Below are 25993 nucleotides of genomic sequence, written 5' to 3' on the forward strand. Positions count from 1 at the left end.
ACGGCGGAGGCATTAGGTCATTTCGACATAATGGCGTGGACGGTGGAACGACGGAGGAGGCGCCTTGAGAAGATGTCTGGATCTGGATCGGGTCGCTCTTGTGTCCAGTCTCCCTCCTCTTCGCGTTGACGTCTCTTCCGGGGTAGGGCGTAGAAGCGCCTTGGGACGAGGTCTGGATGTGGATCGGGTCGCTCCTGTGTCCAGTCTCTCTCCTCTTCGCGTTGACGTCTCTTCTGGGGTAGGGCGTAGACGAGTCTACTCTGGCACGTTTGCAGCTGGTGTCTTCCACCTGCGCGACTTCAGCATCTTCTAACATTCTCTTTTGGCTCATACTGCTGCGCCGATGATGATGTTGTTCTCGATAAAGGACTAGAGTGGATGCCGAAGCAGAGTCTGTAATGCCGTAGTGCTGGTGGTGCTATACTGAGAGTCGTCCGAGGGGTGGGGTGGGGGTGGGGGTGGGGAAGACGCCGAGTCCCATCCCCTTGTCTATGATATCTAGTGACGATCCGTCCGCTCTACGAGGTTATCCTACGGTATGACTTTCCTCCTCGTCTGATTGCCCTGCGTTCTTACATGGCCAAACATCCTTCTTTGCATGGAAAATGTGCGTGGCGATATCTTGGTTGATCCGCCTCATTCCCTGACACTGCAGTGGTGCGAAGCAGCGCCGCGGGCGTTGCTCCACTTCTGAACTCCCTATGTCCCCATCCAACCAAGTCCCGCATCAGCCCGTTGCCCGGTTTCAAGCTGGGATCACCATGGGTGTCCATCCCCTGGCCTGTACAAACTAATACGCCATATCGTCCCAACGTCTAGCCCTAGTTTATACCCATTTTGGTTATACCATAACTACAGCGCCCGCAATGTGCCCTTTCTTCGCTCCTAACCCATCGTCGTCGAGTTTCGCACTGGCGGTAGCCGGCTAACCGCGTCATCCGCCACGCATGAGTTTCTCCTGGTGCAGGACGGTACCGCCATACCTCCTCTCTTGGAGTACCTTTTCTGTTCCTATAACATCAGCCCCATGCGCTAGAGCCTAACTATGTACTATCGTTGTTAAATTTCTTAATTATTATTATATTGTAGATAACTTGTCTATTAAAACCCAAACTTCTCGCATTCTTAGCGCATTTAAAGGTTAAACTGTAGAGGTGAGCTGCAGTCTACATTAGTATTAGAACAGAAACTGGCAAAATTCCAACGTAATGTAGACTCTTGGCTGCTTACATCCATCACCCTCTAGACATGGATGTTCCTGAATGCGTTACTTCATATTCATACTTCCTTACTCGCCGGACCGATCAAGAGTCCATGTCCGCTCCCAATTTAATACCCACCGACACTGGATATACTACCTTTCCTTGCACCTTTTCCTCAATGTCCATCAATATCAGGTCAATCGGTGCCATGTAACCGATGTTTGTTGTTTTGTTACCCCCTATAGCGAGGCCAACAATGCACGCCTGGTTGTCTTGACGTTCTTCATTAAGGAGGATGAGAGAACCTGAATCCCCTGGGGATATAAAAGGGGCTCCGTCTCGCATCGTAGATACTATGGAGTGGCAGAGTACCGGTTTGAAGGTGTCGGTCTTCCCACCTGTGTTGTTGACTTCCTTAAATGCATGTACGCTGGTGTTGAGTATGGACATTGCACGGTTGACGACTCCCCTTGTCCACCCTGAAGTCCTACCGATCTTGACGACCTCATAGCTTCTATCTTCTTGTATCGAACCCCATTCGGATATCTCCGAATCTGATGCAGAGTGCCGGTGATCAGTTGAACGCGGAGTCTTTGATACCGCCAAGCGAGGTGCGTCTATCGAGAATAGCGACCAGTCAATGTCCCACTCCAGGGCTGGGCCCTCGGTTGTATCGTTGGTACTGCGGCTTTGTTCCGTCCAATTCTCATGCTGCTTCGCTGTGTACCTGGGATGAGGACGAGAGGTTTTTGCTGAGCTTGCCCATGTTGTTCCTGCAACGTTGGATGCCTCTTCCACCCGCTTACGCTCTTTGCGCTCTTCTTCTCTTTCTTCTCGCCATTGCTGCCTTTTGGACCGATGGCTCTCGGATTCTACAGCTTGATGCTTCGAACTTGCGTCGCGGAGATATCTGTTGTGTTTGTTGATTATGAGTTTGCGTCTTCGGACGTACCGGGTCTTGTCGCGATCTGATGGTACTACTACGGTGACCGAGCCGCAAGAAGCTTCCCTCAGATGAGGCGGTTGCACTGGCTTCTCGTCACCTCCCCATAGTACGTGGAAGTTAGTTAGACCGACTTGGGTGGCGGGAGTAGGCAGTCCAGGGAATTCGATCTTCAGGAATCCACCGACGCTTTCTGATAGGCCTCCCTTCACTCCTACAGATGTACCAGGGTAGATGTCGGTAGAGAAATGCGAGGGACGGCAGAATTCTTCGTCTTCCGACTCATTCGCGATACCCTTGGGTTTCTTCAGTTCCTTGCTTGCGAAGTCCGCCTCTTCCTCTACTTCGGTTGAAATATCCGACATCTCCGCCTCTTCGGTATCTCCCACAGCGTCCGCCAGATCGATCCTACTGCGCGGTCCGTACAGGAGCTCTACCTCCAGCTTGTAGTCAAAGAGAACGCTGATTCTCGCTATAATCTGGTCCCACACATCTGCGTCTGCGTCTGATGCCGTGATGACGATAGTAGGTTTTAGACCGTCGGTGGATTTTCCAAGGTTAACACAGTCAAGGCTCAGCCACTTCCTATTCGCGATCGTACGGAGAAGGGTTCGTCTCTTGCTCGCCCAATAACGCGCTATCTCTGCCGCCGTCGGTCCTTGTAATGCTGTGACTGTGAAGCTCTCGCCGACCACTCGGTCGATAGCTTCGATCGAAGCGTCTATGTTGTTGGATAGGATATACTGAGCGATTTCTTGGACTGCAGAGGCGCAGTGCTCGTACTGGCGCGGCTCTCCGAGATCCGTATAGAATACGATCGTTGGGTGGGAGGTGGCCAGTTCTGTAGGCCTTGTCCGCGCGACGTATCGAACAGGACCGAGAGTGCTTACGCTATGAGTATCTAAGATTTTGTTGATCGCGGGTTGGTGGGCGACCAAGTGTTTGGTGGTCGTTGGCAGACTTTGCAGTGGCAGGCTTCGCAGCCTGGGCCAACCGAGTCGCCAGGCGCATCTTGTATCAATCTTTGGCTCCATGATCGGTATATCTCCTGCAGAAGCAAAAGGTAAATGTAGAGAGAGACGTGCAGTCTCTATTAAGAAAGAGGGCGCACTGTGTGCAGTGTTCTCAGATCGTGAACGTTTGTGGGAGGAGAAAGCACGGTCGGTGAACGGGCGTTTGGAAGACATTATTGAATGAATGTTCTTCGTTGGTGTGGCTACTGATTCGCTGGATGTAAGCGGTAATCCGTCGTACCCTGGTTGACGTTCACAATTTGTCTAAACCCAGCGCAGGATCTATGACGTCACCCACGCTCAGAACAGCGCTAAACCGCAAGGGTCTCTCTCCACTAACTTGAAGACTCCAACCTACCTACAACTCTCCGTATTCAAGTACCACATATCCCAATGCTTAGGATGTTTGTGCTCGCACCAGACCTTCAGCTCCCCGGCTACTACAGTCTTTAGTCGTCTAACTGCTGCAGCGCGCAGGCATTGCAGGCATCGCAGGCATCGCAAGCATCGCGCTCGTTGCTGTGGCCAATTTGGCTTAACTTGCGCGCTGCAGCACGATGTATTGCATTACAACTTTCAGGTAAACAAGAAAGAGGCTCTCTTTGCTAGCTGTCGTCCTTGTGGCAGTTTTCATGGCGTTTAATAGACAACTAACACTGTAAAGGCATCCACTCGGGTCGCCAATGCACCCCCAGCATACCTACCTCACTGTGAAGCGGACTCTGTCTTGCTAAGCTCTACGGAACATGATGCCTCTGGTCTGCAGCTAGACAGACGCTCTCTACCTGGCACCATGTGGGTGAGATGGGATCCTATGCCTAGTACGGCTTGTCGTCCCCGAACGCGACTTCCTCTAACGCACTGCCCCGCAAATTTGCGCCTGCGCAGCTTCCTCGAACAGAAAGACATGGCGCACAATTAATTCCAAAATGCGGGGCCACAGCATATTGAGAGTGTTTTCGCTGCGCTTTTGTTGCCCTTCTGCTCTTCTCTTCCGCGTTGTCTTTGTCCAGTCCTGGCTTTGCCCACTCCATTCAGCCCAGCATGTCTCACTACCAGAGCCGACGAGAGCGCCTTGAGATTGATGTCATGAATCGGATCTTACGAGAGCCGGACTACTAACCCTTCCTGAGGGAAGAGGTAAACGCCGCCAACAAGTTCAGACCCACGCGGGCCTACCAGACACACAGAGAAGCATACGACAAGAAGAACAGCACACCCGCTGCCTCTACGTCCAAGCCTGATGAGACTACGCCAGCTCAGCATGAAGCAGGTGACGGAAAGAGTCCCCTAGCATCCAAGACACCGCCCGCCGCCTCCACGTCCAAGCCTGATGAGACTACGCCAGCTCAGCATGAAGCTGGTGACGGAAAGAACCCCCTAGCACCCAAGACACCGCCCCCTTCTACGCCGAAGCCTGGTGAGACTCCGACAACTGGGCATAAAGCCGGCGACGGACAGGAACCCCCAGCAGAATTCGATGCAAGGAAGTCGCCGATCACCACCACCGCGACCATCACCACCGCAGCGCCCATGTCAACTGCGGCCAAAATCTCACCCGCAGCGCCCATACCAACGGCAGCTAATACCTCGACCGCAGTGCCTACTCTTACAGCAGCATCAAATGCCACAGCCATCCCCGTCACAGCCGCCATCCCCATCACAGCCGCCATCCCCATCACAACCGCGACGCCTATCACCACCGCGACGCCCAATCCTACAGCGCCTATACCAACCGCAGCTAATACCTCAACCACAGCGCCTACTCTTACAGCAGCATTAGATGCCACAGCCATCCCCATCACAGCTGCCACCCCTATCACAACCGCCACCCCCATTACATCTGCGACGCCCATCACATCCGCAACGCCTACTCCTACCGCAGCATGTGCTGCTACTGCCACCCCTATCACAGCCGCCACCCCCATTACAACCGCGACGTCCATCGCAACCGCGACGCCCGCTCCCACGGCAGCATCTACTGCCACTGCCACCCCCATTGGAACACTCGGCATACAGGACGACTGGTCTCCTCCTCCGGACAGCGACGACCACGAAGATTATGGCGTCGCCATCCCGTTCAGTCAGAGTAGCGCGCAGCCCCCAGAGCCTGAGTCCCGGAAAAGGGTGAAGCTGACCGTCGACCTCTCGCAGCCACCAAGCAAGTCGGACATTGAGGCAATGCAGATCACCAGGGCAAAAGAGTTGGACCGCGCATCCGATTACATCCTGAAGCTGACCCTCCGAATGGACACATGCCCACGGGCGGGGATGCTACGTGACGTCGTTCAAATGGCGGTGCAGCAGTATCAAGAGTCCGACGGTGCCATACCGCTGATTTATCTTCCGCTCGGACCGTGGCCTATCAGCCTCGCCTCTATGCTCGAGGTGTGCTACGCCAAGACGTGGCTGTCCGGCACGACTATTGATTTCCTTGTCGAGAAATGCGGCAGTTTACGGGGGTACTTACCGGAGGTCGTGTATGTCGCTACAAACCGTCCAGTATACATGGAAACCATCGGCAAGTCATCATCTAACCCCGAGATACGCCCCGAAATCGCATCACTTGTTCCGCAATCAGTCTTCATCATCCCTGAGCTCGACGCCGCAGCGTCCATCGTCTTCACTTGGAATCCAACCAACAGCCATTGGGTAGTGGTGCAGGCGCTATGCATGGAATTTGGGGCGGGGCTCATGCGCGTCTACGACACCGGACGTAGATACCGATCTACCTCTATGTTCGAGCAGGAGCTCCGGCAATTCCTTGCGCTGGTGGCGCTCTCTCACCCCCGGTCGAGATTGGCGGACGTCGATTGGAACACAGTGGCCATTAGATACGAGGACACAATACAACAAGAGGCAGATGACTGCGGAGTCTTCGCAGCGTGGAATGTGAGGACATTACTTCACAATGACCAGCCCGCGAAGTCGGCCTCTAACGCTTTGAGCGTTGGCACGGCACTCCGCCGGGAGCTGTTCACCGAAGCACACAGCACTATCAGCGGCCGTGATCCTCCCTACTGCTCGAGCCAGGCTGCGCTCGATGCGCACATCGAGCATCTATCTGGCAACCACCACAACGATGACAAGAGCAAGGACTCCGACGACAACGACCACAACGGTGACAAGAGCAAGGACCCCGACGACAACGACTACAATGATGACAAGAGCAATGACCCCGAGGGCAACGACTATGACAGTGACAGCAGCGACGGCTACGCTGAGCGCATATCCCAGTTTCAGACTTATGTCCACCCATCATGGCAAGATGAGCACGATCTTTTGCTGAAATCGTTCTCGGAATTGCTGACTAAACCTGAGGCCTTGAAAGCGCTGTTAGGGGGGAGAAAGAACGGCGTACCTGGTCCTCGTCTGGCGCGAAGATTCAAACGGCGAACATTCGCGAGAGGGGTAACTCGCTGGGCCAGGTTGACCAACATCGCAAGCAAATACGTCAATCACGTCAAAAGCGACGGTTCAGTTGTCAGTGGCATATATCAAAAGGGTTGCGCGCGACTCCTGCCTGCATTTCCAGGGCTTCATGAACTCGAGGACAACACCACCATCCGCGCCACCGCGACTCGTGCTATCTTTGGCACAGATCTCCATGTTTGCGCTTCGCCGCCTGATCCGACACGCACATACGATTTGGTGCTTCCATGCTTCCGTCGCTCGGGCAGGCCACGGGACAGCATCCGCTCCGACACCGAAGTCCTCGACAACGAATCGGAAGAAGTCGATGTACGCCTACAAGCGATGTATGATCAATGGGAACAAGTCTTCAACAACCACCCAAGACCCCACGACAAGATGGACACGCAGGGAGCGCTAGCAATGCAAGGATTTAGGCCGGTCTGGATCCGACTGGTATTAGGGTTCATCACATCGACACTCCCAGTTCTCAGTGCAGCTGGACATTCAGCGCGAGTGGCAAGCGTTTACGACACGATGCGAAGGGTCATTGACCATGTTCAAGCTCTGGCGGGTCGGCGCATCCGTGTCTTATTCCTCTTTCCGGGCGTGGACGGACTGACAACTAACAACGGGTCATGGCAATACCTAGTCGACCGCTTTCCAGAAGTTTTGTTCTCTTTAACCGCTGTCGTGTCCCCGCAACTCGGAGCGCTCTACCCATCGGTATTCACTAAGATCGGGCGTTCTGCTTGGACGCACATTGACGTCGAGGAACTTTACTTTTGTTACAGCGAGATGCTTCGCGGGTTCGACAACGCTATACAGTTCCTTCAGTCTCCAAAGCCTACTCGCTTTATCTCTTGGCTTACTGCTCTGCACGAATCTTCGTCCAACGACAGTGATTCTCCTCTAGTTCAACGTCTTCGCTTAGCGAATAGCCTCTCCAAGTGACGTAGATTGTGGTATGTATATCTCTTCTTAGTTTCACTAAATACTATTTCTTCACTTCTTAAGACTACCTGGTAGAATATGCCGCAAGCCTTGGATGAGAAAAAAGCTGAATAGGTCTGGGGGCTACATCAACATAAAAACACACAAAGTAGGTAATGTACCGTTGATGTAGGCTCTAGGGTGTTTAGACTTTCCTTAGGTTGACATGCATATGTGATGAATACACAGGCGCCTTCTTAGCTTATACTAAACAGGTCTGCAGACTACATCAAGACAAAATCATGCAAGGTGAGTGACTTGACATCGTTGTAGGCTCCAGGGTGCTCAGGACTTTCCTAGGTTGACGTAATTTCGTGGTTTACCACGAGATGGACTAAACGTACTACCAGCACGATCGAGATTATTTTCCATTAGCAGCTTCTCCTCTTCAGTCAAGCCTCACAGCCGAATCAGTTACCGTCAGTTCCGTTTTTGCCGTTCGGTCTGTTGAGGATATCCTCTCCCGGCACTGGCACCGCGATCCCAAGGCCCTCCTCCTCTGCCATCTTCTTCTGCCATGGTAACATCTCCTTCGCCGGTACCGCCGGCCCAACCTCACCGTCCTCCTTGCGCTTCTCGGCCCACTCATCAATGTCTTTCTGCTCGATGAAATTACCGTGCAGACCCAGACGTAACTTTACAGGTAGATGGATGACAGCCAGCGGCCCCTGGGAGAGGTTTTGCGCATCAAAGATGAGGATGTCGTTGCGCAAGACGTCGAGGTGGTTGAGCAAAGCCATAATGTATCCATCGCCTTCCACAAAGTCCGATGAAGAAGACGAGGCCTTTGGAACGAAAACCGGTTCTTGGAACGTACATGTCGGTCCTGCCCAGAAGGTATCTTTCTTCCCACTGTCCCACTCGTAATGTCCCAATACGTTGAAGAGCCCACCAGCGGGCGGTCCACACTTCGAGAAGTCGTACGGTTTGCTCGGGTCGATGTTACATTGCCAGAAGTGATTGTACTTCTTCGTCAGAACTCTATCGTCGATGCGAGAGAACTCGCCGTTGATGCCAAAGAGCTTATGGGGTTGCACCCGCGTGTTAGTGGGAGTTTTGGGATCGAAGACCCAACGGTAGGTGTCCGAGACGAGCTTGTTGCGTTGGAGTAAGGTGGTAGGTGTATCTGCTTGGCTGTCTGGTGGGAAGAAGAAGAAGACGTTGTCTGAAGCTATGGTTAGGTCGACAACGATGTTTCCCGAGGAGTCTTCATAGGAGCCAGCGACGTGACCGTGAAAGCCTCTTATCGTCAGCACATGTCAAGATATCGCCAGTAGCATACACACCGTTGTCAGCGCGTAGCCAGATAACGTCGTCTGGCTTTCCATTCCGACGAGGCACGATGCCGTACCACTGGTCTTCGTCTGGGTCCCACGCAAAGTGATTGCCGCCCTTCTTGAGCCTTTCAGCATTGACCTTGATTGGTGTGAGTGGTAGAATCAAGTAGTTCTTGGTGATAGCGCAGTCGTGTATCATCCCACAGAACGGTGCCTTGTACCAGCATTCCTCAGTTTTCTTCCCATCTTTGTCGATCGTGTATACTACGATGTCACAACTGGCATCGTACCCATTGCCTCCAGCTTCATAGCCATAGCATATCATTTCTCCAGTGTCTGGATCGAATTTGGGGTGCGCAGTAAACGTTGGAGTTTGTACTTGACCGTCGAAGTCATATCGGCCAATTGTCTCTAGTGTGACCGGGTCCATAGCGAAAGGTGGGCCGTCTTCCTTGATGGCTAACAGCACCCCTCGCCAGAATATGATGTTAGTATTGGATGCTGTTCTGATAATGCCCTTCACCATCTCGTTATCGGTATATGGGTTTCTGTATCGGCCAAGTAGAGATTTGCGCGCCTTCGTTTCCGCCTTGAACCGGTCGGTATGTACATATCGCTGTCTGAAGTCGACGTGACCGTTCTCGAAACGAAATGCTGAAACCGAACCATCGCCGTTGAAGTGTATGTCCTCCTCGTATAAGGGTGGGAAGCGATGGTCTGGCTGTATACGGAAAAAGGTTCCGTTTATATCTTTGGGGATCTGAAAGCACTGAGCTTCGTGCTCTATCTCTATAGGACGACATACTCACTGTACCAGTCGTCTCGAGCTCAAAGATGTCGGCTTCGAGGCGCGATGGTTTGTTGAAGCCTTGGAAGAAGCCACTATCTGGGAACTTGACTTGGTCACCCGACCGGTTCCCTTCATGATACGCTGATGAGGCAGGGTTCGCGAGAGAAAATATGTGTGCCATCGCGTACGTGCTGTGCCCTCCCACCTGGCATTAACGTGCTCTAATACAAAGTGTCCCTCATATTACAATGCTTCGTTCTGGCAAGGAGACGCATTGGTCTGCTACCAGACGTACTGCCGTCCTCAAAGGTTACGAGTATGGATGTGGGGAGGTGGATTTGCGGGGTAGTTGGGGATGATTACAGGGGTTGTTGTGCCCGGATTGATGCGACCGCGCGGGATCGCAAGCGGGACTATTGGTCCGACACAGCATTGAACCCTGGAAATGGGACGAATCTACACTTTTGGACACGGACATAGCCGTAGCGCTGGACTGAGAGTTTCTCGTCCGATTATAGCTATGACAGATCATAGCACGCAGCTGACTCGGGGATGATAGGTCGCCTTGCTCCGTCTCCGACCCGCTAAGAGGGATGCTTTTCCGGGAAAACTGGCTATAACGCTGATCAACTGGTGGTGACTGTGAAGGCTTGCGTGGCTACTTTGGTCGCGTACACGTGCTCTATGTCTGGGGCTTGCTGCGCATCATTAGCGATGTAACTTTGAGCTTCCAATACACCTGTTAGACTGCATAGAGTAGGATGCAAAGAGATCTGAAGCCGTGGCCGCGTTGTACTTGTACGACTCCACAAACGCCACTAACGAGTTGGTGCGAGCACGAAAGATGTAACATTATTCGTTCGAAAATTCAAGTCATTCCAATCGCATTATAGCAAAGAAGGGCTACATCTTCATGCGCCATATCGACACATGCAGCGCGAGTTATGGTCATAAAGTTATTCGACATTCCAAGCTAAGCAGTCCTTCACGAATCAGAGTCTGGTTTGCTCAGCACGAGTGGAGGAGCGCTTGTTGAAGCATCCTGACCAAAGTGTGGAGCTCTAAGATCATCGTCGGCGACTTGCTCACCAGTGACAGGGTGATTGTAGTGGAATGGCACGACGCGCGTGTCAGGCCAGAGCATCGGACGATCACAAAGAACGTCTGGCCCATTTGGATCCTCCGGGTACGTTTTCGAGAGGAAGGGTACATAGTTCGGCTTGGTGTGCGCCCACCCCTTTTCGAAGGTCGCGTGCCAGAAAGGGAAGTACTTCAACCTGAAGATCTTCCATGCCCCATCTTCTTTGATGTATTCGTTCTCGTATATGCCACCTTCCCACCATTGTACTAGGCCGCGAGGGTGTGTATCTTTGATGCTATCGTGGGTACCGGCTGACATCATGCTGCGGAAGCGACCTTTGGCTCGCGTGCCATCGGCGTTGACGTCGACTATGCCCTGCATCTGTGGGTGATCGAGAAGAAAGCCATGCACAGGGCCATTGCGTCCGGCTACGAAGGCATTTGCGAAGCGACCGATATAGAGTCTCTTGACGCCCTCCTTGCCATTGTATCGGCCTCCGAGGAACTCAACGCATGTGTCCGGGTGATCGGAGTAGAGGTTGGCGACCTGTTAAGATGAGCTTCTAGTCAGATAGATTCTTCGCTCTACTAACCTCTTTGTACAGACACTTATCGAGATAGTACCCGTAAGTGTACTGAAGCTTGCGAATGTCCTCCTGATCTGGTGTTCCGTTAGCAGGCCGCAGGAAGCTAATCGATAGCTGACTAAGCACCTACCGCTCAAACGCGTTACCTCCGCCTGAAGCTTCCCCACTATCGCCTTCAATTGCTCAATCTCGCTACCCATGATGTCGGCGTCTCGGAAAGGTTATGAAAGTGCAAGTCATCCGATCGCTGAGGCCCTACGCCGCTTCTTATCATTATCAGTCTAACACGAAGTTGTCAGCGATACATGGAACTATTCCCCAACCACGTGAGATTCGCAGCAAGGGTGGAACTTATGCCAGAGCTCCGCGAATGGGCTCGCCCATATTGGCGGTGGTATGGACGCGACATGTCTGAAGCCGCGGGCTGATCTTTCCGGTGGGACGTTTTGAGAACGTGTGGAGCAAGACGGCACCGAGGTGGGGTCATCGAAGCAACGCCGTGCCACAGCCTCGCTGCTTCTCCAAATTTACCGCACCTATCTCCACAGAAGAGATAGCATACGCTGCCACAAACTTTGAACCCTTATCAAGGGACGCTTGCATATACTTGCTCTAGAACTTCCGCCATCAAAATGGGTCTACCGGAAAAAATCGAGACGCGTCTCTTCATCAACGGAGAGGTTGGCTCCCTTGAATCAATTAATTATGCCTCCGCTAACTACTTTATAGTTCGTTGAATCATCAAATGGGAAGACGTTTGACATTACTAACCCCGCCACATTGAAGCTCGTAGCAAAAGGTGAGTCTGGAACGTCAACGCAAGAGCTTGCGACCAACTTCGGAGAAAACAGACTTACGATCGTTACAGTCCACGAGGCATCTGAGCAAGACACCGACAATGCTGTCGCTGCAGCAAAAGCTGCTTTTCCTGCTTGGTCAAAATTGACTCCAGACCAAAGAGGCCAATACTTCAAGAAGTTGGCTAGTCTGATCCGAGAGAACAACGATGAGTTGGCCGCTTTAGAAGCAAGCTCTATGGGTCGCCCAGTAGGCGAGTTCTTCGATGCCTATGCTTCTGCAGCGAAGTGGGATCGTTATGCAGAAGCTGGATACAGTGTGCAGGGTAAGATGGTTGAGTGTGAGTTTTGCAGCAGGCTACTAACATTGACCAGGTACCACGAGCGTCCAGACTCCGGGATATGTCAACATGACGCTGCGCCAACCTTACGGTATTGTAGCTGGCATTATTCCCTGGAACGTTCCATTGTTGTTTTTGGCCAACAAGTTAGCACCGGCTCTCATTGTTGGGAATACTGTGGTCTTGAAGAGTTCTGAAAAGGCTCCATTGACTGTACGTCATTCCTTCCACACTCCTGCAATAGACTGACGATGATAGTCCGCCAAAATCGCCACTCTGGTACAACAGGCTGGCTTCCCTCCAGGTGTAATCAACATCATCACCGGCTTCGGCAATGTTAGCGGATCCATCTTGAGCCATCACATGGATGTACGAGCATTATCGTTCACAGGCTCAAGTCGCACGGGACGATTGATCCAGGCAGCCGCCGCAAAGTCCAACATGAAGCAAGTTTTCCTCGAACTTGGAGGCAAGTCTCCAGCAGTCATCTTCGAAGATGCCGATCTGGAGAAGGCCGTGAAGGAAACGGCTCACAGCATCCAGTGGAACAGTGGTCAAGTCTGCATGGCCAACTCGCGCATTTACGTCCAAGATACGGTTGCCGACAAGTATATCGAGCTCTTCAAGCAAAACTTCGAAAAAGAGGTCAAGATGGGTGACCCCCTCGATGCGCGTGAGAATGGCGTCAACCACGGCCCACAAGCTGATGAGGCGCAACACAAGACTGTGTTACAATATTTGGAATCGGGAAAGCAATCCGGCGGCGAACTCCTCACTGGTGGCGGCGCTCCATCGGGACGCGAAGGCTATTACATTGAGCCTACCATATTCAAGAACACGCCAGAGGACGCAAAGATCATGAAAGAAGAGATCTTTGGCCCAGTTGTCAACATCAATGTCTTCAAGACTGAGGACGAGGTGCTCGCAAAGGCTAATGCAACAGAGTTCGTCTCACGGTCCCTAGCGTGGCCAAGCTGAAACGAATATTGACTAATTGTGTCTAGGTACGGACTATATGCGTCAGTGTACACCAAAAACATCGATCGCGCGATGCGCTTCGCAACAGGGCTTGAAGCTGGTACGGTCGGCGTCAACTGCACCTCACCAGGTAAGCAATATGCATTCGATTGGATTGTACGTGATGCATTCGCTGACTCGACGACACCTAGTTACCGGCGTAGACATGCCCTTCGGTGGATACAAGTCATCAGGCTCAGGACGCGAAGGCGAGCCTCTGTATTCCTTGAACAACTTTCTGGAAACAAAGAGCGTCTTGATTAAGATATCTTAAATATTGCGACATGACACGATCGGCTGCGACATGATTTGCCGTCTCTCCAGCGCTATTCTGTGTTCGCTATAGATTTTGATTAGCCGACCGGCAGGTTCTGCAGGGTGGCCTTGCGCGGGCGCAATGCCCCAGCAGATCCCCCGCTAGAAATGGGATCCCTTTTCCTTTATCCTCAACTGCAGCGGGCTCGATGCTCCATGACTTCTCCACGAACTGCTGCAAGCCTGCCGAATGAAATTTTCGTATCGCCGCTAGTGTCATCTCACTCGGCCGGGCTGTCGAGGGTGTCGGATAAATATGGCCGAGTACGCGGCCGTCGCCCCGCCACGAGTGTCGGCACCCCCATCCAGCAGAGCTCCGAACGCCCATCGTGTCCACAGCAGCTGTGATCGGTGTCGCAGTAGGAAGACAAAGGTAGCTTAAGGCATCTCCACGTCAATCAGTGCCAAGAAACTAATGACTACCTCTAGTGTATTGATCCTGGTATGGGGTTTCTCCCACCGGTAGTACGATCGTGCCGACAATGACACAAGCTGACAATCTTAAGTCCCGGGACCATGTCGTTACTGCGCACGCACAGGCGCGGTGTGCACAATCGCTACCCCAAGAAGGAAAAGGCCTTATTACCATGTTACCGAGGAAGAGTACCAATGTTCTATGCGCATCCTCGAACATTTCTTCCCTGGGCATGAACTTAACCTCCAATCGCTCCGAACCATTGCCAAAGCCATCAAGGAAGGCACATTCAATGCGGAGCCTGTCCAGCATACCGAAGGCCTCTTCAGTAATGACCAAGAGTCGCCTGAGGATGCAGAGAGTGTTGATGATGGCGAGGAACAAGACGTACAGGAACTGCATGAGCCGTTGGGCTGCATGATGAAAGATTCAAGAGGGAAATTTCGATACGTTGGCGCTCACAGTGAAATACCCTTTAATGCTGCTGTGGCCACTTTGGGTATGCAAAGGAAGGACCCGTCGATTATCCCAGGCCCCAAAGTAGGCTCATATCCGCCTACACTACCAGGCTCCTCGCCTTCGAATTCTCCCGGTTTTGAAGAGAGCTACTACCTTCCCGGTCGAGAGTTGTGCGACGTCTACATTTCCCGGTTTCTAGAGGATGTCCATTGCACGTACTGGCTATACCCAGTGGAAACCCTGCTCCGGCGAATAGAAAATACTTACTCCGAGTCGGCACCGCGCTCGTCGAGCTCTTGGATGTGCTGTTTGTACACCATGTTCGCCATTGGCGCAGCAAACTATGTAGGCGCCAACGGTAACTCTCCGCCACCGGATTGGCCAGCTGCGTTGGACCCGAAGACATCAGAGGATTACATTACACTTGCAAAACAACTTATTCCGGCAGTATATGATGAGGCCGATGTCGACAGTATACGTGCAATGGCTACGATGGTATGTACACCCGGCATTGTTTCGACTGTGTTCGACATGGCTGACCACTTCTCAGAGCATCGCTATGGAGAACCTTTGCTCTAGGGTCAGCGCTTATCTGTATATGGGCGCTAGCGTTCAGATGGCGTTTTCTTTAGGTTTACATCGTGATCAATTAGCTGATTCTGGAACTACAATGGAGCGAGAACAAAATCGCAGAATCTGGTGGACACTGTTTCAGCTCGACCAGGAACTATCTTCGCGAGGCGGGAGTCCGACGGTCATAGATGAGCGGTTTACGAAGGTTACTACGCCCATGCCTTCAGAGCAGGTAAGTCTAGAATCGCCCATTCATAACGCGTCCATACTAACGGTTATGAGATACTATATCCCGGACTCCATACCCCGCTATCATGGATGGCGACATCGGTGTCTCTCTGTCGCTTGAAGCGTGAGATCATACAGTCGGTCTACATGGAACGCTCGGCCAACTCGATATCCTTCTCAACCGTATCTAACTCTCTTCTGCTGCTGCAAAAGTGGTATCGCCAGATGCCGCCACACCTCAAATACGACGTACCCGCGCCTCCCACGCACCGACGTGCGGTCGCAATCTTGCATCTCCAATATTGGAGCACCACGATACTCCTCACACGGCCGTTCCTTCTATACCTTGTCATCAAGCACGGGACGCTGGCCTCGAGCAAAAGGATATGGTTCGAGCGGATGGGCAAGATGTGCATTGACGCCGCACAAAAGAGTATCTCAATACTGACACAAATGGCAAACGATGGCACACTATCGAGCTTAACGGCCTTTGACAGCACATGTATCCTACGGCTGATCATGATCTTCATCCTTGCCTACGCACACACCAGAACATCACGGTATAGCGCGCATATCGAGAAGCTGGTGGAGCTCACACGTGGTATGGAGCAGATAGGCTTTACCAAAATGGTAACTGAGGAAACACCATTACGTCTCGCCGACCTGGGTATCACGGGCCAGGCTCAACAGAACAACGGAGACGCGAATGGGTCGAATGGGCAGGTTCATCTCGATGACGAGATGATCGCTCAGTTATGGGGCAACTGGGATCCGTAAGTGATGAGCGAACGAACCTACGTGAGCCATAATACTAACGCCTGCAGCAACTTCATGACCCCGCTACAGACACAGCAAAGTCTTGATCTTACATTCGATGATTCTGGCGCCTACGACATCAATTCGGAGTTGTTGGCTTTCACGAATTTGGACGATTCCATCATTATTGACCCATCGCAAGCGTTTTCGAACTATGGCATGCATTGCTGAGGCTTCTCGGATCATTGGGAGGGTAATAAAGAGGAGGGAGTTATGGAAAGCATGCGTGGTGTATATATAGGAAGAATTTGGGAGGATTTCAGGAGTTTGCATATCATGCATCTGGCGTTTTTCTGGGAAGCGCGCAACAATACATCAACGATGGGAAGAGGTTACGATAATACAAAGTATACGGGCGACTCGCCAATGTAACAAGAGTTGAAGAGAGAGGTTTCCAGTGCATGGTGATTTAGGTACTGCAGGTCTCATGTTGTTTGCTCTCAAGACCAAGAAGCTGGAAGAACGATGTCCGGCTTTCCTAACAACAGCTGTCTCGAGATGTTGATGTAGATTAGAATACACGGCCCTTTGTCTGCTTCATGCCAATAACGTCGATGTTTCGCCACATGAGCACGCCAGCTATGCCGATGATCCATGCAGCAGTACCTGCGATGAACAGATATCTTTGTGCATCTCCGTAAGCCCTCTGTACCGCCAATCGAGTGGGTGATCCAACTGGGTACGACAGCTGCGTCGTGATATCCGCGTAGATCATCAAGAAATTTGGAAGTTCTTCCGCCGGAAGGTACTCCATGAGCTTCTTGGGGACCACGTCTTGCCAAATTGCAGAGGACACCGTTAGTCCAATGGCTCCACCAACACCTCCACACATGGAAACCAGAGCGATGGCGACAGCGAAGTATTGCTGCTCCTTGACTGCGGCCAGGATGGCAATCTCGGCCGTGATTGTCATGACGCCACCACCAAACGCGGCGAAGATCTGGCACATGACGATATAACCGATCTTTTCCGTGGGCTGATTGAAGTGGATGAGCAGTGCGGTTCCGAGTACTACCATAGGGAGTGAGAAGAAGAGAGTGACTGGTTTGAACCGTCCAGTATAGGATATGAAGCCACCGACAAGGATAGCCAAGATGTAGCCACCAACGCTATAGGTCGACATGATGTAGCTGGCATGCGTAACGCTGAGGTTGTTGACGACTTGCAGGATGGAGGTGAAGTACAAACTCCAGCACATATAGCTGAAGAAGAGAGCAAAGGACAGGAGACACGCTCCAGCGACAGTGCGATCCAGAAGAAGGTTCCAGGGGATGAAGCAAATCTCAGCAAAGAATCGCTCCCAGATTCCGAAAAGGATCAGTAAGATGATACCGAAGACGAGAAAGCAAATGATCATGGGCGAGTCCCATCCCTTGGCTTGCAGAGTGTAGAGGTTGAACGGCAGAAGGAAGAATGCGAATCCAGTAGATAGCGTGAAGAGACCAACAGCGTCGAACTCGCGCATGTAGTACTTGAACGACTCCCAAAATGTGCGTCCACTCGACCGTTGGGGTACCAGACCTTGCTTCTTCGCCTTGAAGTAGTGGTAAGTGAAAAGGCCGAAAAGAGGAAGGGTGACCGCCGGGACGAGGATGCTTTCCATGCCAAAGGCCCAACGCCAGCCTGCTCCGTTGAGAAATGCCGTAGAGATCGGTCCGCCAAGCCAGGCGGTGATCAAAGAGGACGAAGCAGCCAGAGCTTGGATAAGACCTCGGTGGCGCAATGATGACGTGTCTGCGACGAACACGCTCAGACTGTATCCAACACCATTGATGCCGACGGTATAGAAGATCTGCGACGCAGCGTATGCCTCAACGTTGTTGCAAGCAGCCGACATAACAAGCCCGACAGTGGCGAGTATGGAGCAGAGAAGGAATCCTTGTGGGCGGCCGAAAACGTCCAGAACCTTGGCTATGCTGAGATTCGTCACACCTCCGATGACAGAGCTGAGGACGCTGGTGGTAGGGGTGAGGGAGTGAAGGGCGAAAGAAGAGGTAACGTAGGGTATCAAGGCGCTGCTGATTTGGCCTACCAAGCCCTGGATGAAGTAGACCAGCCATATGAGGATATAGGCAGTCACCAGCGCTCCGGTGGTCCAGGAGAGCGTCACGGCTTCGATGTCTTGAACACCAGCCTGGAAGTTGGTGTCAACCGTGTTGTCGCCATCTGGGGTGTTGCTAAGATATTCTGCGTCTTTCTCCGATCCATGTGAACTTTCGTGAGGGGCATTGCGAACCTGGCTAACAGCCGCCTTATGCTCGACCTCGGGGTCGTTTGACATTGCTCGTCGTAGGGTGATGTTGGCCAGCTAACAGATGTTGGGTACTCGCTGATCCAAGAACGAAAGTAACAGTGCTGGAGGCAGACGGCTATAAAGAGGTCGAAACGGCGTGCAGCGGAGAGAGCATGCAGAGCCTCAGCACCGAGACTGTGGGAGAAGATAAAGGAACTAAAGATACTACAAAGAGATCGAGACTACCATAAGCCGATAAGATGTCTCGTGTGTCTGTCTGGCTATTCACTCATTTTGTGGCGAGCAACACTCGAAGAGGTAAAGACACCGACTGGCAGGATCAGACGTGCATCGCAGGCGTGGCGGTTTCTTGCTCATACCTTCTCCACGGCACGGGTCGCGACATGTAATCCACATGAAAACTGGGTCGTCAGCTTGGCGACGGAATTGAGAAGGCGTGGTTCTGTGACACCCGCAGTCGCTTCCGGGTGCAGCGGTGGTGAGCCGTCTCCCGGAGGCTTGAAATGTCCTACCAATAACACCGGCTCAGCACCCAAATCGCGGGTAGGCGACTGTAGAAATTACTGGTCAAGATCCAACATCGAACATTATTGCATGGTTGGAGTATACTGCCGCCATGTGGCTTACATGCTTCTGATCTGCAACTCGCCGGAATGCGTCTAGCTCGAACGCCCCGTTCCAGGAATTAGCTCTAATGTGCTCAAACATGACTTCCTGTCCAGCCTGAAGATGCGCACAAAGCCAACAATCGCCACAGCGGCCAATAAGAATTACCTACAATGCAGACCGCGCCAATGGTGGATCTGTGTCCTTCAATAGAGCCTATGCATGCATGCGACCCGCGCAGCGCACGCTCCTTCTCTTGCTGACATGTGGTAAGCTGAGCATCCAGATGCGAAAAGTCAACCGCTCATTGAACGAAATTCAGAGGAAGATGTTGTCCAAAGATCCACGCCGTACAAAGAACAACGAGTCTTATGAGCCAAAGTCCATCTTGAGCGCGATCTTTGGCATGCCATCATCCTCCCTACTAACCTCCTGCCTTCTCTGCCCTTGCCCGCTCTTGAGCACTCCCTCCATGAAACTCCTCTGGTCGGCGTTTAGCCCAGTCACCACGCCCCTAAACGCCTGCTGATCCGCACTAGCGATCTCGAGTAAGCGCGCCGCAATTTCTTGGCTGGCCTTGGGTTCCTTCTGCGCCCGTGCCAACAGCGCAGGTATAATGATCTTGGTCGCGGTCTGGCGCTGTGACGTTTGTGGTAGTGTGGAGATGAATGTGACAAGAGTCTGTGCGAGCGTTGTGCGAGAATCGTCTAGACCCTCTACATCAGAGGGCGTTGCCAAGAAGGCGAGTGTTGGGGGAAGGATGAGTTTAGCAAGGCTCGTCTCAAGAGCGCCTTTCTTGGGTAGAAGCAACAGTGAGCGACAACAGCCTGCTGCTACCTTGCTCGTTGTAACCGTGCCGAGACAATCGAATAGGTCGTCAATAAAGCGCTTGACGAGCGGATCATCAGGAGAGAACGCAGAAGCGGCGGAGCTCAGCAAGATGGTAGTCGCAAGAACAGTGTTCTTCTCACATGCAAGAGCAGCATCAAACTCACGCTGCTGTGCGTATCTGAGAATTGCGAGGAAGCGCGAAAGAGTTGCGCGGAGTTGCTTGCTTGTGTCATCCGTCCCTTCGGCATGCGGTGCAAGACTGGTGATGAAGCGCTTGAAGATCGGAAGTGCTTGAGGAATGACTGTGGTTTGGCATGCCCCAGTGCTTAGTATGGTCGCGAAAATGTGGAGGATGCAAGCGTGAAGATCAGCCTTGATGATCGATGGGAAGACTTGCGCTGCATCTACGAGCGCAGAGAGTGCCGTCGTCAGTAGGGCAACCGCCTCTTCGTTCATCTCGTGGCGCGCTGGGAGTAGAATTAGCGACTGATTATGGCGCGATACCGAAGCCAACATACCCTTAGCTGTGCTGTCTTCCAACCCAGGCACAAGTCCGGACAGGACTAGCACCATGATCTTGGTCAATTCGAATAGCTGATCAATGTCTTCGGAAAGATGCTCATCCGCGGCGGTAGTTCTATCAATGTCAGCAAGCTAATCGTAGAGCTTCAGGGTGTCCTTACCCTTGGTCTCTGCGTGCAGATGGATGGCCAAGACATAGGTTCCGTGTGATCTCGACTATGACAGTCTGTACCGTCAAGCCCTCAGTGAGCACGAGTCGATCCAGCATGTCCATCGTTTCGGAGAACACGACTTCTCGGTAGATTGCATGACCAGATACTGAGGGTCGCAGGATCTTCTTCAGGGCCTGCAATATCTCCAGTATTTGCTCTTTAGACGCTTGTAGATCGCCTGGACGACCTGCTAATGCCTCGAACGCGAGACCGAATAAGACAAAGAAGAAAGCGACAGGTTCATCGCGGTAGTTGATGTGATCGGACTTCCCATTAGGGGTGGATTCTGACAATTCAGTCTTGCCATCTAAAGCGTCAAACACGAACTCGCTGTCTTCGTCGATGAGACTGGCAATGGCATCTACGAGGTTGAGCCAGGTATCTTGGTAGAACTGCACTTTGTTAGTATTGATCAAGGATTTTGACGACCAACCATACCTTCAGAAGCGTCTCGCGGTTGAGCGCAGCATAGATTGTGTCTAGACTTCCAGATAGAGAGGCAGAACCCATGGACGAGGATATGTCGGGCTCGAACCTCAGGCGGGCATACTCTCGCAGCGACGCTAGCCAAAGTGGAGTCAATTTTGCGATGTGTGGCTTCAGTACATCCACCAAGTAGCTTTGCTCGGCACTCGCAATCTGCAGTTCTGCCCACGCTGAGAAGACTGCCATTTTGACCATGACTTGAGCGTTCGAGCTGAGTCCTTTGAGATCGCCGATTGCTGCGGTTTCGGATTCGCTGGAGAAGTTCTCAAGCGCTGAGACGAGCAGCTTGAGGATACGACCCATTCTATCTACATCTGTAACGATTCCGGTAGCAATGAACGTGGCGCATACGTTGACAGCTTCAGCGGCGAGCTCAGGCGATGAATCTGCTGCAAACGCTGGGGTAAGAGCTGAACCGATTTGAGCTTGGTACTGCTCAAGCAAAGTGACTTCAGCGAAGTCGGGATCGGGTGTTTTGCCGAATAGCTTGAGCACTTGGTCGATAATCTTCAAGCCGCGAATCCTCAGTTGTACTACACCGGCGGTCGATGCAGAGAAAGCGATGCGCACAACATCAGCAACCCTCTGCTGTAAGGCCATGACACAGGGTGACTCCTCTCTGAATGTGGCCTCTTTGCTCACCATCGCGACAAGCTCGCTCAAGCAATCCATACCGAATGTTCGCACTTGCCACGTGAGTAGTTCCTGACTGACTTGAGCGCCATCTCCAGCCTCAGCCCCAGGCGCATTAGACGCTGATGCAAAGCCCGCGACTTCCTCGTCCTGCAAATCAGTCGCTCCTGCTTTTGGCTTCGATTCGATCTTGTCTTGCGTCTCGACTTTCTTCGTTTTTGTGAGTACTGAGTGGCATCGCTGAACCCATGTCGCGGTGTCCGATAAGCCAGTTTGATGCAGCCAGTTGCGGATGATATTCCGCACTACTTCATGCTCAGAGTCACGATCGAGAACATGCCACAGCTGATCTTCCAGACCGGGATCGGCAGCACGTATGACTTCCTCCGTGTTGCGCCTCATGAGATTGTGTAACCCGTCGATAGCCATGTCACGGATTTGTGTCGAGCTGCTTTCAACCGCCCGTTGTAATTGTTTCACGTAGGCTGAGAACTCCATGTGGCCAGGCGCGTATAGCGAAATATGTTCCTGGCAGCGCAGACTCTCGATGATGATCAGCTCATCCGCATCGCCCTGGAAGAGGCCGACAAGAGTCATGATCAGATCTCTTGCCTTTGCAACATCTTGCAGGTCCGGCCCAAGCACGTTGATTGTGCTGTCGACGCATCGCGCGATTACGGCAGGGGTAGGTATGTCGATCTCAATGTTCGAATATGCCGGAGACATCGATTCATCGTTGTGTGTGTCGGCTGCATATAGTTGCGCTAGCATGCCGAGCGTACTGGTAACATAACTGGAGAAGGATAGACCGGCGGAGTCAGCAACCCTCGATAGACTGTCGATGGCCCAGAAGTGCACAACCGGATGGGGATCATTGCCGAGCGACATCAGTATTCCAAGTATATTCTTGAGATGAAAGCCAGCAGCCATACCACCGAGCTGAGAGTGTATACAGCCAAGCGCGACAGCATACCCAGAACGAGCATTGGGTTCCCGATTAGCGACGATCTGGTCGACCAGGTAGTTTACCTCAGTGGTGGTGAGAGCGTTTCCAGAGCTGTTGCACAGACGACCCAAAGCTTCACTAGCAAGGTTGCGGATGAACGGGTCGGGAAGGACAACAAAAAGATGCAACAGATCCTGCATCACCTTTTCGACCGCCGGTCCTTTCAGACTTCCTGGAGCCGAGCGGGTCTCCTTGACTGCAACCTTCAGAGCAGATAGCACCGCATATGCAATGTTGACCATCATGGCCGTCTTTCTGTTAATGTCGCGCTGCAGGCTACTTGCGGAAAGGAATGATGTCATCTGCTCCAAAATGCTTTCTTGGATCCTAGCAGTTTGGAGTGGTAGACATATCGCAAACAACTGAAGTGCCGAGTTGACGACTTCAGTCGCTGGCGGGTCAGGAAGCTCATGACTCTCGTCTGATGTCCTGATGTACAAGGATATCGAATCGTGTTCACGAGCACCACAGATGGGTGATAGAAGCTGATTTATGTCAATAATAGTCTTTCAGAATTCAGCGCATACGTACCGTGCGGTCAATAATCGACTCAGGTCCATGCCTCGTGAGCCAGTGATGGTGGGTACCAGTCTCTTGCTCTCCAGGAAGGGGTGTGATGTCGAACCCACGCACCAGTCCAGTGACACCGAAACCATGGTTATCAGCCACCTCCCATATGCTTTCGAACGTTCCTGCAGCACTTGCGATTGCCGTACTAAATGAGCTTGTGGTGTAGTTGTCCGGCTCTGCGAAGGATGCGATGGCGAAAGGTAACAAGTTTGTCTGGAGTAACACCTCATGACTACTTGCTGGACTCAGCTCGACAAGTTTAGTGTAACATTGAAGCACTCTCCTCCGGACCATGAGATCAAAGTCGTGAAGTTGAAGTGCGGGTGACAGCCGCTGAGACATGTCATCCGTCGTCTTCTTAGCCGGCAAGGTATTCAGGAACATTGTTGTATTTTGCAGCATCGCTGCCAGTCTTTTCGTAACGTCAAGCGTTAAGATGCGGCTGTTGAACTCCAGAAAGGTCAAGATGGAGCCTAAAGCGCACTCCCGAACATGTGCTAGGAAGCAGAGTTCTAGGTAGTTCCTTTGTACCATGTTGTCTCTGTTTAGAGGTTTCGGAAGCGCATTCTTCCATAACAGGAGTAATTGGGAAAGGTGTATCTTGACAAAGTTGGGACCAAGAGTCATCAAGCCCCCGATCAGGATCCATGCGACTTGAATCTGGGTTGAACCAATCCTCAGATCTGAGTTGCTCGCCGACTTGAGGAGTGAAGTGGCTTGTTGGAGTACTCTCGAGTTCACATCAACGGACCCATGGAGTGGTTGAGACGTAGACGTGCTGAGTACAGCAGAAAGGCCATTTGCGAGACCAACGCACTTTCTGGGTGATTGTCTCGGTCCAGCAAGAAGTCCAAGCTCTCGGTTGACGCTGTTCATGCAAATCGTAACTGCTGGCAGTAACTGGAGTGGACACGCAAGCACAAAAGAGCGCAGACAGGCGGAAGCGGTCACCTGAACTGTGTAACTCGGATGCTGCAAGACCTGGAGGAGTGCATCGCGGCAAGAGTCCGCAATGACATTTGTAGCAGATCCCAAACTATTAAAGAGTGAGGACAGCGTACTCAGTGCCCCGATCAAAGTCTGCTTTGTTGGCTCTGGTCGTTCCTTGAGCGCCTGTGGATAGTCTTTCAATATCTCATTGACCAAAAACCTTGCGGCATTGAGCTGGCCAGATTCTCCAAGCATCTCGCGGCCAATGACTGTTTCCAGTATGACGGCAACAAACTTCCTGGTGCTAAGTGTGCGGTAGCGATTCTGTACAATGACATTATTGCTGAGAATGTCGGTGAATAAGCTGCGCGCGATCTCTGGATATTTGGTCTCGACAATCTGCTCGCCCAGCCCCTTGATGGTCTTGATGTAGCACACGGCAATTCCAGCTCGTGCGCGATTGCCAGCCTGGGGTCGACAGTATTGTGTCGCAAGCAGTTTGAGAAGACTCGCGATGGTGAAGGAGAGTTGGTAAGCCGACTTCTTGGGTGCCGGAGACTCTGAGCGCTCCATAACCACATCATCGCCGTCGTCGTCGCCCGGTTTTCTGTTCTTCTTTTTCTTCTGCGCGGTCGACGAACGGGTAATGCCAAGGATGGGAAGGTCAACTGGCGCGTTCTCGGAGTAGTTCTTCACCAACGCAGCGCTGATGCACGACGCAACAGCGCGTCTCACGGACGACGAGGGACTGTCGATCGCCTTCCAAGCTACATTCTGCAGTTTATCGAAGTCGTTCGAGTTGTCGAAAAAGGTCGTGTGCCGGAGTAGCTGTTCTAAACAGTAGAACACCGCTGTCTGAACGAGGTATGATTTGTCGCTGCCAGCATTGCGCGCCTGCTTCCACGCGTCTCTCGCAATGAGTTCATCGGCGTGCGAGCTAACGCCTTTGAAGACCTTGCCAACAGCCTTGAATACTGCCGCTCGTAGTCCAGTGTAGTTCTGCGAGAACTTGACAAGACCCAGCAGCGACTTGACAGCCAGTGGGGATAGCCCTATAGCGCTATCGCCCGCGGCCTCGAAGATGGCACCCAGGCAATGCACAGCCGCATGCTTTGTCCTAACATCTTTCTCGCTCTTTCCTGCCGCGTTGATTGTGCCAACCGACTCGTTGATAGACTCAAACAGCAGCTTCCTGTCTCCCTTTTCGAATATGCCCGCAATTGCTCGTCCCAAGTTGTTTCGGATCACTCGTGTGGGGGCGGGGGACGCGAGGTTGACGATCTGGAATATCTCCTTCTTGATGTATATCTGGTGGGCCGAGGCGCCGTCGCCATCTAAGGAAGCCACATGGCGGGCGAGGTCCGAGCTGAAGGTCAGCAAGTAGAGGTCTTGCTGTTCCGAAGGTAGCGCGTGGAGCTTCTTGATGTCGAGTTCAGGGTTGGAGGGGCCCTTGTCCGCGGCTGGCTCGTCTGCTGCCATGGCTGGTGAAGGGATCGCGTGTCGGTCTCGTTATCGCAGTTATCGCATTCGGCTGCTCATGTCGTAGCGAGTCTTGACGTGACAGATGTCCAGTGTGGAGATGCCGGTGGATGCATGTGGGAGTTGCGGACCCCCGTCTTGGCAGGCACGCATCTCCAACTTTTGTACTATTGCGAGTCAACAACCAATATCTGCCTCCATGTCTGT

General features: G+C 52.4%; 8 protein-coding genes across 8 annotated transcripts; 3 read left to right on the forward strand and 5 right to left on the reverse strand.

Annotated features, from left to right (window-relative positions):
• Nucleotides 1-1304: 1304 nt before the first annotated feature.
• Nucleotides 1305-3179, reverse strand: J4E87_009202 (uncharacterized protein; the record flags this gene model as incomplete). Its single annotated transcript, XM_049380780.1, has 1 exon — nucleotides 1305-3179. The coding sequence occupies one exon, from the start codon at nucleotides 3177-3179 to the stop codon at nucleotides 1305-1307; it is 1875 nt and encodes a 624-aa protein (XP_049229411.1).
• A 372-nt stretch (nucleotides 3180-3551) lies between these two features.
• On the forward strand, nucleotides 3552-7523 carry J4E87_009203 (uncharacterized protein; the record flags this gene model as incomplete). Its single annotated transcript, XM_049380781.1, has 2 exons — nucleotides 3552-3562; nucleotides 4292-7523. 2 exons carry the CDS (start codon nucleotides 3552-3554, stop codon nucleotides 7521-7523), a joined length of 3243 nt encoding a protein of 1080 aa, XP_049229412.1.
• A 449-nt stretch (nucleotides 7524-7972) lies between these two features.
• Nucleotides 7973-9810, reverse strand: J4E87_009204 (uncharacterized protein; the record flags this gene model as incomplete). The annotated part of the gene is made up of 3 exons (XM_049380782.1): nucleotides 7973-8802; nucleotides 8849-9599; nucleotides 9649-9810. 3 exons carry the CDS (start codon nucleotides 9808-9810, stop codon nucleotides 7973-7975), a joined length of 1743 nt encoding a protein of 580 aa, XP_049229413.1.
• An 804-nt stretch (nucleotides 9811-10614) lies between these two features.
• Nucleotides 10615-11496, reverse strand: J4E87_009205 (uncharacterized protein; the record flags this gene model as incomplete). Its single annotated transcript, XM_049380783.1, has 3 exons — nucleotides 10615-11256; nucleotides 11303-11370; nucleotides 11427-11496. The coding sequence occupies 3 exons, from the start codon at nucleotides 11494-11496 to the stop codon at nucleotides 10615-10617; spliced, it is 780 nt and encodes a 259-aa protein (XP_049229414.1).
• Nucleotides 11497-11928: 432 nt separating this feature from the next.
• J4E87_009206 (uncharacterized protein) lies at nucleotides 11929-13725 on the forward strand (the record flags this gene model as incomplete). The annotated part of the gene is made up of 7 exons (XM_049380784.1): nucleotides 11929-11976; nucleotides 12026-12095; nucleotides 12165-12419; nucleotides 12469-12647; nucleotides 12693-13378; nucleotides 13439-13542; nucleotides 13604-13725. 7 exons carry the CDS (start codon nucleotides 11929-11931, stop codon nucleotides 13723-13725), a joined length of 1464 nt encoding a protein of 487 aa, XP_049229415.1.
• A 657-nt stretch (nucleotides 13726-14382) lies between these two features.
• Nucleotides 14383-16428, forward strand: J4E87_009207 (uncharacterized protein; the record flags this gene model as incomplete). The annotated part of the gene is made up of 4 exons (XM_049380785.1): nucleotides 14383-15135; nucleotides 15191-15445; nucleotides 15496-16214; nucleotides 16266-16428. The coding sequence occupies 4 exons, from the start codon at nucleotides 14383-14385 to the stop codon at nucleotides 16426-16428; spliced, it is 1890 nt and encodes a 629-aa protein (XP_049229416.1).
• Nucleotides 16429-16768: 340 nt separating this feature from the next.
• J4E87_009208 (uncharacterized protein) lies at nucleotides 16769-18538 on the reverse strand (the record flags this gene model as incomplete). Its single annotated transcript, XM_049380786.1, has 1 exon — nucleotides 16769-18538. One exon carries the CDS (start codon nucleotides 18536-18538, stop codon nucleotides 16769-16771), a length of 1770 nt encoding a protein of 589 aa, XP_049229417.1.
• Nucleotides 18539-19486: 948 nt separating this feature from the next.
• J4E87_009209 (uncharacterized protein) lies at nucleotides 19487-25786 on the reverse strand (the record flags this gene model as incomplete). Its single annotated transcript, XM_049380787.1, has 5 exons — nucleotides 19487-20415; nucleotides 20467-20585; nucleotides 20632-21074; nucleotides 21121-23292; nucleotides 23339-25786. The coding sequence occupies 5 exons, from the start codon at nucleotides 25784-25786 to the stop codon at nucleotides 19487-19489; spliced, it is 6111 nt and encodes a 2036-aa protein (XP_049229418.1).
• Between the last annotated feature and the right edge of the window lie 207 nt (nucleotides 25787-25993).

Source organism: Alternaria ethzedia (genome assembly GCF_023757985.1).
Source record: "Alternaria ethzedia strain BMP 0044 chromosome Unknown scaffold_33, whole genome shotgun sequence".
NCBI classification, from domain to species: Eukaryota; Fungi; Ascomycota; class Dothideomycetes; order Pleosporales; family Pleosporaceae; genus Alternaria; species Alternaria ethzedia.